Raw genomic sequence first — 13,149 nt, 5'->3', positions numbered from 1 at the left:
GATTAATTTACATTTATGATTTATCAACTTTTAATTATGAAGGTCTTTGTTAATGCACCCCCAGAAAACTTAATGCTATTGTCAGAAATGCAGGTTCTTTACAGTCAGAACCAGAGGAATTTATAATGGGGAACAAAGAAATGCCAGATAACTTGAATAAATCCATTGCTTCTTTCTTCACAAAGGAAGATCACAAGATACAAACAAATTCTCAGAAATGTTAAGTAACCTAGGGTCTAGTGAGATGTGGAACTGATGAAAATTAGTATTAGTGAGGAAGTGGTGTTAGGAAATTGATGGGATTGAAAGCTGAAAATTCCTCATGGCTCAATCTGCATCCTAGAGTACTTAAGGAAGTGGCCCGAGAAACAATGCATGCATTGATGGATATTTTCCAATTTTCTTTAGCCTCTGGAACAGTTCCTATGGATTGGAGGGGAGCTAATGAAATTCCAATTTTTAAATAAGGCGGTAGAGAGGAAAGGAATCATGGACCAATCAGTCTAATATTGGTAGTGGTGAAAATGCTAGAGTTCATGATTAAAGATGTAATAGCAGAGCATTTGGAAAACAGTGACAGGATTGGTAAAAATCAGCATGCATTTATAAAAGGAAAATCAGCCTGAACAAATTTACTGGAATATAACATAAATGAAAACGTAAATGCTGTGTGCAGCTTGAGGTAAGTTCAGATCTGTTCAGATCAGGTCTGTTCCCAATAAACTGTACTTTTCAGTCAGATTTTGCTGGGAAGTGCCAGGAGCTTGTAGAACTGTTGGCATTTTTTGTTAAATCCTACATTTGCTGATGATTTTATGTCTAATACTGTAATCTGGTGTCAGAGTAATTCCCTAATACTTGAGAAGTCCACTTCTAAGATTCTGCGCAGGTTACCAGAAGTATTCTTCTACAATTATAGACATTATCGTATGCAATGCTGCAATGTTACATTTGTGACTGATTTTTCAAATGAAAGACTATACAAGTCAATGATATTTAAACTGAATTGTCTGCTCCAGTTAATGGATTGAGAGCTCAGTCAGTGTTTCATCCCAAAAATACGCTGGAGATGGCATGATAATTTAATGGTAGTATAGTTGTACAGAACGTGATTTGATTGCAAATATTAATCTACATTACCAAACAAGAAATAGATGTCTACATCAGTTCTGCTTCTCTTGGGGATCTGCATAAATAACTACAACACGTTCCGTGTAAATTAAAGTGTAATTAAATTTCCCAACAGTGTTTTTGCCCCCCCCCCCCCCCCCAGTAGTAATAAATCTTAACATGCCTCCACATGTATTTAAAATGATGTAGTAATCACAGTTCAAGAGCAGATATCCCCTGGAATTCTGAAATAAAAATAGAAAATGCTGTCAACGCTCAGATCAGGCAGCATCTGTGGGGAGAAAGAGGAAACCTAACTCAGGCCTTTTTCTATTCATTGGTCACCTCCCCACTTTCCTTGCCTTTATACTTGCTTTAAATCTTTTGCATATCTACCTTTTTCAGTTCAGATACAGTGCCATTAACCTGAAATGTTAAATTTATTTCTTTCTCCACAGATAATATTTATAGCATTGTCCATCTCATTAAAATTATTTTTTGCATATAATCTTTTATAAATTTATTAACTAGAGTTCTCGATTGAAGTCTTGCTAGTGTTTAACATCCTGCCACTACCACTCCTAACACTGGGCTCAGTCATTCAATGACACAAGAATTGCTGCAATTGACTTTGATGATGACTCAATAACATCTGGGTTTTTTTTTGCAACAACTTGTAATTTGATAATGTCTTTTGTTGGGTAATGAGTGATATATTGGAACTAACATTACATATTATTAATATGTTCAGGTTATAGCTCTGCCCAATGTCTCTAATCCTTGGAAAATCCTGTTTTTCTTTCCTGACATCCTAAATCTAGCAGGTTAACATTTTGAATCCTGCTGGCTATGTGAAATGAAATGTGCACGAACCCTACAATAATGCAAACTAAAAATAAAAACCTTTGTCTGTCTTGCCTAGCTTAAACCCCCTTTTTCAATTGTCAGTTCATCCCGTAAATCACTTAGAACCTCTTTTGGCTACTTGTGTAGTGATGCCGTTCAGAAACATGTCCAAGCACTTAACAAGGAATAAATGATATTGTGTAGTTGTTGCTCTTATGGTGAGCATCAATACGTTTCTTTTCATTACCGCTGTTTGCAATCTTGGCATCTTACTTTACCCTTGGCTCAGCTGCTGAACCCATGTTCTCTCCATGATCAGAATCTCCTAATACATCCATAATGTTATCCATCTCACTTCATCATTTGCTGAAACTCTCCATAGATATTTTTGAAATAGTTGCACGTAAAGGTAACTCTGCTTTTCCATTCTATATTCTTTGTAAATTTGGAATAGTCAAAACCTTGGTGCCAAATCACACTTCTGTGTTTGTTGACTGACATGGGTTCATAATTTGACAGTATCTTCTTTTCAAAAAAAGTCTCAGCCTTGTTTATTGGACACTTTTCTGATTTTTACAACTTTTTGGGATTTATGCACTCTGCAGTTGTGGCCTTTTATGGATTCATGATTTTAATCTTTATATTCTCAGTGGCAAGGCTTTGGCTGTTGAGGGCCTAAGTTCTGCATTTATATCTCTGTTTTTCTGGCTCTCTACCCCACATCTTCTTGAAGACGGTTCTTAAAACCCACTACTTTACCCAAGCTTTTGATGACATCTTAAATTGGCTTGATGTCTGATTGATTCGATAATGCTGCTATGAAGTAGAATGGAAAAATTTTCTGGGTAAAGTTAAATGCAAATTGTTGATGTTAATCCACCAGGTTTGATGAACACTAATATAGTGAATGATTACTTTTGGTGCAGTATTCATTATTATACTTCATTTTATGAAGCAATGAGGTGGTGTAAAGTTCTAAAAGTATCAGAATTTAAAATGAACTTCTGAGTCTTTTAATTTAAAATGCTGATTTATAGATTATTTCCACAGCACTACAAATAATTGGATTTGTAAAATATAATTCTAAGATTACTCTATTTGATGAAATGTAATAAAAGATGAATTGACTCCTTTGAAACTGGGTGGCTTGCACAGGCTTTCAGCATTTATTTTTTGGTGTTTGCCATTATCTTCATTTGTGTATGCCTGATTTTATTCACGTCACTTGGGTATGCAGGGGATGTGGCAGGCACAAAAAGCCCACAATTTTAATCCATTTCCTTCTGATCAAATCAGAATACCCTCTTAAGGTAGGAACAGAGCTTGCATCTGTGTTTTGGAATATTGGTTTCAAGAATTATTTCTGTTTTGTAGATACTTGAGTCTATGCCGATGACTGAGGAAGTAGAGAAACTACTTTGTGTTATTGGACCTTTCTATGAACTTGTGGATGACAAAAAACAATCAATATCCCCATATGCAATCTCATCAGGTTAGTTCTTCCTGGGAGTCAAAAATATATCCACGTTTTTTTTATTTCGCTCTTTTGAGCGCTTTATTTATGCCTATCCAGTACCTTTACTTGAAAGTAATTCATTTTTTGATTTAAATACAATCAATGTTTTCATTTGCTGAAACCTATTTAAGTAATGTATGTCCTGCTGTTCTACTTTATGCATGCTGTGCTGATTATGCAGGCCGTCTGGATAAAGTAGTTAAGTCACTTGAAGGTAAGTATTAATTCAAATCCATGTATGATAAACTTACTGATACTGAGTGATAGATATTTTTAATTTTAATATTGAAAGTACGTGCTGAGACTTGGATATTTAGTGACAAATTAGCACTGAAGCCATTGCCTACAAATGACCGTCACATTCAAGAAAGCCACTTGTTTTTCTGTTGCTAGAAAACATAATAATGTTATTTCATGAAAGCTTCACATTGGTGACAGAATTACTGATATATAGATGATATGATCATCTAGGAGTTACTTGATTCATTGTGATATGGGGTAACTGTAAAAAGTATTCAGGTTCACCAGAGCAGAAATCTTCTTGACAAGAAAAAGGGAAGGTACTGCCAGATCTAAATGGGTGTCATGTAAGCTAGGATCAGTGAAACAAGGAACAAGGTGCTTTGAGCTCCAAACTGTGGAAGGTTTCTCTGAGCAATCCTCAGAACTTAGAGGAAGAATGTAATACAGCAGAGAGGAGACACAAGGATGTTATTAGGTCTGCAGAAAATTATCTGTGAAGAAAGATTGATTAGGTTGGGGTTTAGAACATAGGAGGGGAAGTCAATGGAATTTAAATATAGGGGATATGTTAAAATGGAGAACTTATGAAGGACCCATTTCCCATAGCAAAGAGGTCAACAATCAGAAAATATAGACTTAAAGTAATTGATAAGAGGATAAGGAGAAGTTAATTAGAATTTTTCATTGAGGCTGGAACTTGCTGTTTCAAAGGGGCAGAGGCAGAAAATTCATAGGAATATAACAGGATATAATCAAACTGAGTGCATAGATGAGGAAATTGTAGATAGAATATAACGTGGAAAAATGAAGTCATCTGCTTTGGTTAACCAAACAGAAAAGTAAAGTATTATGTAAATGATGACAGATTGGGAAATGTTAATGTTCAAGGCAACCTAGGTGTCCTCTGACACAAATCCTGTTTGCTGACATCCAGTAGCAGCAAGTAGTTCAAAGGTCTGCTTTACAAGAGGATTTGGGTAGAGGAACAATGTCTTACTGCAATTATATTGGACCTTGGTGAGATCACACTTGGAGTAGTCTTGGTCTCCTCATCTCAAAAAAAAATGTGCTTGCCTTAAAAGGAGTGCATTAAAATTCGCCATACTGGTTCCTGGGATGATGTGTGTGCCACATGAGGAAAGATCAAGTAAGCCAGGTCTCTATTCTTCAAAATGTGAGGTGATCTCACTAAAATATTGAAATTTCATCTAGGTGTTGACAGGCTGGGTGCAGGAAAGATATTTCTCCTGGCTAAGTCTGGAATAGGCCTTAGAATTAGGGACTGAGAGGAGGAGAAATTTCCTCACGCAGAGGATGGTGAAACTTTTGAATGCCCTGCTTCATAGGCCTCAATCATTGTGAGTTCACTCAAAACAGATCAATAGATTTCTGGATAATAAGAGAAGTGAGAGATAGGGGTAGATAACCGGAAAATGCTGCAGTAAAAAATCAGTGACAGTCTTGATGAAAGGCAGGGCAAGCTCAAATGACCTACCCCTGCTCTTAATTTTTACATTTATATGCCCTTACAAAATAATTATGCTCAAGTACTGGAGTGGGGATTGAACCCACAATCTTTTGCTTTGAAAGGTGAGTGTGGCACCACTGAGCTGGTGAAGATTAACAGCATTCCTGGTAACTTAAGGAATCTCACTTATACTAAATAAATACCATGGAAGATTTACAACTTGGATGTTTATTCATCTTTTGGTTTGTGAATTATGTATGATCTGAAAGAGTGATTTATTTCATTAAATATGGCCTGAATGACATGTTCCCATTCCATGACTAGGTTTTGACTGTTCTGATTTTTCCCTTAAATATGTAGATCTTGGCAATGTTCTCAGTTCACCTATAAATTGTAATAAAATGAATGGAAAAGTTGAAGGCAATGATAGTGGTGCAGAATCGGAACAGGGGGAAGATGATGAAGATGCAACAGATAATGACCTTGATGATGATAAAGGTAAATATGCTAAAATATCTAATGATTTTTTTTTCATTATCCCATCAAAAATATCCTGCTGTTAAAAGCTACCATGATCTGAAATGAATTGTTGTGAAATATAGCATTTATTTTAATTTAGGAATTTATTCAAAAACATATCTTAAATTCAAACTTTTACAGATGATCTGCTGATCCACAACATCAGTCTTTCGAGGCTGCAGCCCTAAGCAGAGGTTTAATGTATGTGTTGTTTGCAGTTTATTCAGAAATTTGTCCAATTTAGCACATTGACTAGTGTTTTGGAAGGAAAACAAAGTGTCATAAGCATTGAGGTCAGGCAGCATCCACGGAGAAAAACAGAACAGGTTTTCAGATAAATGACTCTTCATCAGAACTAAAAAGTGAGAAAATAAATGTGTTTTAAGTCACAAATGGAGGACAGGGAAGGAGAATATAGAGGGGATGTCTGTGACAGAGTGCACACCAAAGTTGTCGGGTTAGCCAAGGTTGACTTGTCCCAGTGTGCTGCAGCTCTCCTGATGGATAGTTGTAGCACCTGAATATACTTCTTAGTAAAATTGTGAATTCTGAAATGGAATTCTGTATAACAACAACTTTTATTTCTATAGAAGATTAATTACTTCTAGATTAGTTAATAAACAGCCAATTTATGTAGTATTAATATTCTTTAATTAGCAATGGATGTACAATTGAACTGTATTTTAGGGGCTTGGGATTTGAAATGTTCTGAAATAACTGATGTACGTACATTTACCTTGTTATTAACGCATCCTTGTGCATATCCTTTTAGTTAAATTGTGAATAACCATTATCATCTTCATCTGTGTCAAACACTTGAACACACAACCATAACTGCAGTAAAGTCAGACTGAAATGGTGGACAGTATTTTCAATAGATAAATAATTCTGCTCTGTTACTAACTTCTGTCACATTTAAAACTAAATAAAATATCAGTTGTTTCATCATTCAATCCATGCTGCCTCTTAATAATTTTATCCTATCATCAGCTGTTTTTAATCATCAGCTGGAGTCACCTGTATTTATACTAAATGATGGCAGTATATTTTTCTTGCTTACTGGTGCAGACAAATGGTAACACTAAGAATTGCTTTTTTTTTTCTCCTGTACGGGATTAGTTTCTCAGCTGTGATCTAATTGATTGGTAGAACAGTTTAAAGGGGCTGACTAGTATACTACTATTATTCCTATTTTCATTGTTTCTTTATCAATGCAAAAGAAGCTCTCGGGCATGGTTCATTCACGAACTGAGTCTGCTCTAAAGTTACTTTAGCAGGAGAAAACAAGGTTGGTTTAGTCAAGTGAACATATTTGACTAAAGCAATAATAACGAGCTGAAAGGGATCACAGTAAACAGACAAAATAATGCAAAGGAATAGAGACACAAAAGACTGGAATCTGGAGCAACAAACAATCTCAGTGGGTTGAGCAGCATATGTGAGGGGATAGGAATTGTCAATGGACTCGGTCAACAATTCCTCCCCCTCTTCCCCCCCCCCCACAGATGCTGCTCGACCCACTGAGTTCCTCCAGCAGATTGAATGCAAAGGAATAGTTTTGTTCTGCTTTTTATTAAATCTCAGTGGAATGCACCATTTATTAAAACATTAACAAAAGTTTCAAATAGCTTTTAGCACTTAAATTGTTCCTTTCCTCATGGGAAAGAGACAGATGAGTTGTGTAAGAGTCACTCATTTCCTCTCCAAGCTGATAGCAGATCACAAATTTACCCATTATTGATAGAACATGAGTCTATTAAACTGCAAACTCATTTAGAACATGGCTGCTCAATATCGTAACTCCATTTACTTTCCACTTATTCCAAAGTCCTTGAGAGCCCAACCCAACTGAAATCAATCTAGGTCATGTAGGTTGAACTAATCTGGCAACCACAGCCTTTCAAGGATGTGTCCTCTAGTTCTCCACCACCCTTCATGTGGAAAAATTACCAAATAATTTCACTCTGAAATGGGCTGGCTCTAATTTTACAATTACACTCTCTTGATTTGGCTACCACAACAAGAAGAAATAGTTTTTCCCATAGCAATCTGATTGAATAACTCTCAATAATTGTAAAATACCTTGATTAATTGAAATCTTCAGTCTTCCAATGCAAGCTAAGTTTAGGCATTCTGTCTAACAAGGAAGGCTAAATCAGTTTGCTTTTCCACTGCTCCTACTCTCACACTATTTATTTACCTTGCAATTCCTCCAGATAGATCCACTGGACTCCGTCTTAATTCATTTGGCCTGTCTATATCCCTTAACTAACTACTCTCATCCACACAACTTAATGCACTTCCCCCAAGTTAGTTTTATCAGCAAATGGATCTGCAGTTAGTACCATATCCAACTCATTAATTTGTGTATGCATATATACTTGGTTATTAGTTTGGTTATTGGTTTATTATTGTCACTTGTACCAAGGTACGGTGAAAAGTTTGTCTTGCATACCGTTCGTACAAATCAATTCATTACATAGTGCATTGAGGTAGTACAGGATAAAAACAATAACGGAATACAGAGTAAAGTGTCACAGCTACAGGGAAGTGCATTACATGTAGACAATAAGGTGCAAGGTCAAACAAGGTAGATTGTGAGATCAAGAGTCCATCTCATCGTATAAGGAAACTGTTCAATAGTCTTATCACCGTGGAGCAGAAGCTGACCTTGAGCCTGGTGGTATGTTCCCTCAGGCTTCTGTATCTTCTGCCTAATGGGAGAGGAGAGAAGAAAGAATGACCCGGGTGAGTGGGGTCTTTGCTTATGCTGGCTGCTTCACCAAGGCAGCGAGAGGTATAGACTGAGTCCATGGAGGGGAGGCTGGTTTCCGTGATGTGCTGGGCTACGTCCACAACTCTCTGCAGCTTCTTGCGGTCCTGGGCAGAGCAGTTGCCATACCAAGCCGTGGTGCATCCAGATAGGATGCTTTCTATGGTGTATTAATTAAAAATTGGTGAGTGTCAAAGGGGACATGCCAAATTTCTCTAGCCTCCTGAGGAAGTAGAGGCACTGGTGAGCTTTCTTGGATGGTGTTTACGTGGTTGGACCAGGACAGGCTATTGGTGATGTTCAACCCTCTCCACCTCAGCACCATTGATGTAGACGGGTGCATGTACACCGCCCCCTTTCCTGAAGGCAATGACCAGCTCTTTTGTTTTGCTGACATTGAGGGAAAGGTTGTTATCATTGACACCATGTCACTTAAGCTCTCTATCTCCTTCCTGTACTCCGACTCATCATTATTTGAGATACGGCCTACTATGGTGGTATCGTCTGTAAACTTGTAGATGGAGTTAGAGCAGAATCTGGCCACACAGTCACGAGTATATAGAGTAGAGGGCTGAGGACAAAGCCTTGTGGGGCACCAGTGTTGAGAATAATCATACTGGAGGTATTGCTGCCTATCCTCACTGACTGAGGTCTGTTGGTCAAAAATTCAAGGATCCAGTTGCAGAGGGAGGTGTTGAGTCCCAGGTCTCGGAGTTTGGTGATGAGTTTGCTTGGAATTATAGTATTGAAGGTGGAACTGTACTTAATAAACAATAGTCTAACATAGGTGTCTTTACTGTCCAAATGCTCCAGAGCTGAGTGTAGGGCCAGGGAGATGGTGTCCACTGTAGACCTGTTTCAGCAGTAGGCGAGTCGCAGTGGGTCGAGTTTGTCTGAGAGGCCGGAGTTAATGTATGACATGACCAGCCTCTCGAAGAACTTCATGATGGTGGATGTCAGAGCCACTGGTCAGTAGTCATTGAGGCATGTTACCTTGTTTTTCTTTGGTACCAGGATAATAGCAGGGAGAGGTTAATTATGTCTGCAAATACCCCCACCAGCTGATCAGCACAATATCTGAGCACACAGCCAGTGACAACATCCGAGCCAGATGCTTTCCTCGGGTTCACCCTCCATAAGATTGATCTTGCATCCGCAACGGTGACCATGGAGGCTGTCAGGGTGGGTGGTGACAATCCACTGCCCTTCTGTTTAAAACGGTCATAGAATGTGTTAAGCTCATCAGGAAGGGATGCGCTGTAGTTAACTATGCTGCCCGACTTTGTTTTGTAGCCCGTTATAGCGTGTAAGCCCTACCACAACTGACGGCTGGTCTGGGATTTTATTTTGAAACGGTATTGTCAGGTCCTATACCATTCCTCCAGAAGCATTATTGTTCAGGAATATTATAGCAACTGCATACTGTATGATCCAGGAATTCTGTTGCATTGCGGTCCACGGAACAATTTTGTAAGGGAAATATAACGTGTGTAATGTGTAACCAAGGACAGACTTCTACCTCTACATGTTCTGTTTCACCAGCTTCAGGATGTTCTGTTTCCATCTTTCAACTAAGTAACAACCCAATTCTTGTATTTACCTTCAATTCCATCTCATTTCAATTTTGATTAACACTTCTACAATGCCTTGAAGATCACATCCGCAATATCCATGCTCACTTCCCTTTCCTCAAAAAACTCAAATGAATCATCAAATGTGACTTGCCCTCGACATATTCTCTTTGATCACCTGATGCAGTTTCAAGCATTGTTACTCTGCCTCTGATGAATTCTAATTCATGTTAATAGTGATAGGTTTGTAGCTATTGTCCTTCCTTCTCAAAAACATGGGAATGAGGTTTACAATTTGCTCATCTAAGTTATGAAAACGTTTTGGATAATTTTGACAAATATATCAATTTTTAACCCTGGTGTGGAAACAATGTTTTAACTATCTTGTGTCCCATTAAATTTTCCACTACTATTAATTTAAAACTTGGAATTGGTTTATTATTGTCACATGTACCAAGGTACAGTGAAAAACTTGTCTTGCATACCGTTCATACAGATCAACTCATTATACAGTGCATTGAGGTAGTACAAATTAACACTTGTATTAAATGCAGTATTCCTTCTCTTGACGTTTTTAGGATCCCTTCTGCAACTTGTCCTTTTATCTATTTCTTCATAGGAAGGCCAGCAAATAGTTTCGGCTATTTCATCTTGATTGGGTCAACATTTTCCTTTATTGCCAATAGCTTTGATGTAACTTGTAAGTTTTATTTTAAGGCTTTTCCTGTTAATTGGATTTTTAACTTTTCTGTTTCTGTAAAATTACATTTGAACCTTGATTTTTTTTAATCCCTTGTCTCATCTGTTGATTATGTTTCGTTATAATTACTTTGCCTTTTTTAGGGTTCTGTACTACATTCAGTTTATTATATTGACTACACATTGTTCAGCTCAGTTTATTGTCAATTAAGTTTTACTCTCTTTTGAAGCTCATCTTAGAACCATAGAACAATACAGCACAATATAGGCCCTTCAGCCCACCATGTTGTGCTGACCTTTAAACCTCGCTTTAGACTATCTAACCCCTTCCTCCCACATATCCCCCTATTTTAAATTCTTCCATATGCTTATCTAACAAGCTCTTGAACTTGACCAGTGTACCTGCCTCCACCACTACCCCAGGCAGCGCATTCCATGCACCAACCACTCTCTGGGTGAAAAACCTCCCTCTGATATCTCCCTTGAACCTCCCACCCATTATTTTAAAGTCATGCCCTCTTGTATTGAGCATTGGTGCCCTGGGAAAGAGGCGCTGGCTGTCTACTCTATTTATTCCTCTTAATATTTTGTACACCTCTGTCATGTCTCCCCTCATCGTCCTTCTCTCCAAAGAGTAAAGCCCTAGCTCCCTTAGTCTCTCCTCATAATGCATACTCTCCAGACCAGGCAGCATCCTGGTAAATCTCCTCTGCACCCTTTCCAACGCTTCCACATGCTTCCTATAATGAGGCGACCAGAACTGGACACAGGGAGTATGGTCTAACCAGAGTTTTGTAGAGCTGCATCACTACCTCGTGGCTCTTAAACTCGATCCCACAACTTATGAATGTTAACATCCCATAAGCTTTCTTAACTACCTTATCCACCTATGAGGCAACTTTCAGGGATCTGTGGATATGGACACCTAGATCCCTCTGCTCCTCCACACTACCCAGAATCCTGCCATTAACCTTGTACTCCGCCTTGGGGTTTGTCCTTCCAAAGTGTACCACCTTGCACTTCTCCGGATTGAACTCCATCTGCCGCTTCTCAGCCCAGCTCTGCATCATATCAATATCCGTCTGCAATCTCCTACAGTCCTCCACACTATCCACAACACCTCTGACCTTTGTGTCATCTGCAAACTTGCTAACCCATCCTTCTACCGCCTCATCCAAGTCATTAATAAATATCACGAAAGGTAGAGGTCCCAGAACCGACCCTTGTGGGACACCACTAGTCACAGCCCTCTATTCTGAAACCACTCCCTCCACCACAACCCTCTGCTTTCTACAGGCAAACCAATTCTGAATCCACATGGCCAAGCCTCCCTGGATCCCATGCCCTCTGACCTTCTGAAGAAGCCTACCATGTGGAACCTTGTCAAACGCCTTACTAAAATCCATGTAGACCACATCTACTGCACTACCCTCATCAATCTTCCTGGTCACCTTCTCAAAGAATCCCATCAGGTTTGTGAGACATGATCTTCCCTTCACAAATCCATGCTGGCTGTCCCTAATCAGTCCATGATTCTCTAAATGCTCATAGATCCTATCTCTAAGAATCCTTTCCAACAGCTTACCCACCACAGACGTAAGACTCACTGGTCTGTAATTCCCTGGACTATCTCTACTACCTTTTTTGAATAAGGGGACAACATTTGCCACCCTCCAATCCTCTGGTACCATTCCTGTGGACAACAAGGACTCAAAGATCCTAGCCAACGGTTCAGCAATCTCCTCCCTCACCTTGCGGAGCAGCCTGGGGAATATCCCGTCAGGCCCCAGGGACTTATCTGTCCTAATATTTTCTAACAGCTCCAACACATCCTCTCTCTTGATATCTACATGCTCTAGAACATTCACCTTACCAACACTGCCCTCTGTGTCATCAAGGCCCCTCTCTTTGGTGAATACTGAAGAGAAGTATTCATTGAGGACCTCACCCACTTCCACAGCTTCCAGGCACATCCTCCCACCTTTGTCTCTAATCAGTCCTACCTTTACTCTCGTCATCCTTCTGCTCTTCACGTACGTGAAAAAAGCCTTGGGATTTTCCTTAACCCTACTCGCCAAGGCCTTTTCATGTCCTCTTCATGCTCTCCTCAGCCCCTTCCTTGCTACCCGATATTCCTCCTGAGCCCTTTCTGATCCCTGCTGCTTACACCTTATGTATGCTGCCTTCCTCCTAACTAGTTGTTCCACCTCTTTTGTCACCCATGGTTCCTTCACCCTGCCATTCTTTCTCTGCCTCACCAGGACAAATTAATCCCTAACATCCTGCAAGAGATCCCTGAACAACAATCACATCTCCATAGTACATTTCCCTTCAAAAGTGTCATCCCAATTTACACTCCCAAGTTCTAGCCTCATAGCCTCATAATTTGCCCTTCCCCAATTAA

General features: G+C 39.1%; 1 protein-coding gene across 2 annotated transcripts in view; it reads left to right on the top strand.

Moving 5' to 3' along the window:
* acbd5a (acyl-CoA binding domain containing 5a) overlaps positions 1–13,149 on the top strand; it is a 40,392-nt gene that overhangs the window by 13,668 nt on the left and 13,575 nt on the right. For both annotated transcript variants that reach the window (XM_052016098.1, XM_052016099.1), the window contains 2 exons: positions 3,331–3,448; positions 5,544–5,681. In XM_052016098.1, the coding sequence (XP_051872058.1) occupies positions 3,331–3,448; positions 5,544–5,681 (256 nt within the window). The remainder of the gene's footprint in view (positions 1–3,330; positions 3,449–5,543; positions 5,682–13,149) is intronic.

This window comes from Pristis pectinata, chromosome 5 (genome assembly GCF_009764475.1).
Source record: "Pristis pectinata isolate sPriPec2 chromosome 5, sPriPec2.1.pri, whole genome shotgun sequence".
In the NCBI taxonomy this organism is placed as follows: domain Eukaryota; kingdom Metazoa; phylum Chordata; class Chondrichthyes; order Rhinopristiformes; family Pristidae; genus Pristis; species Pristis pectinata.
This window is presented reverse-complemented; position numbering and strand designations above follow the sequence as displayed.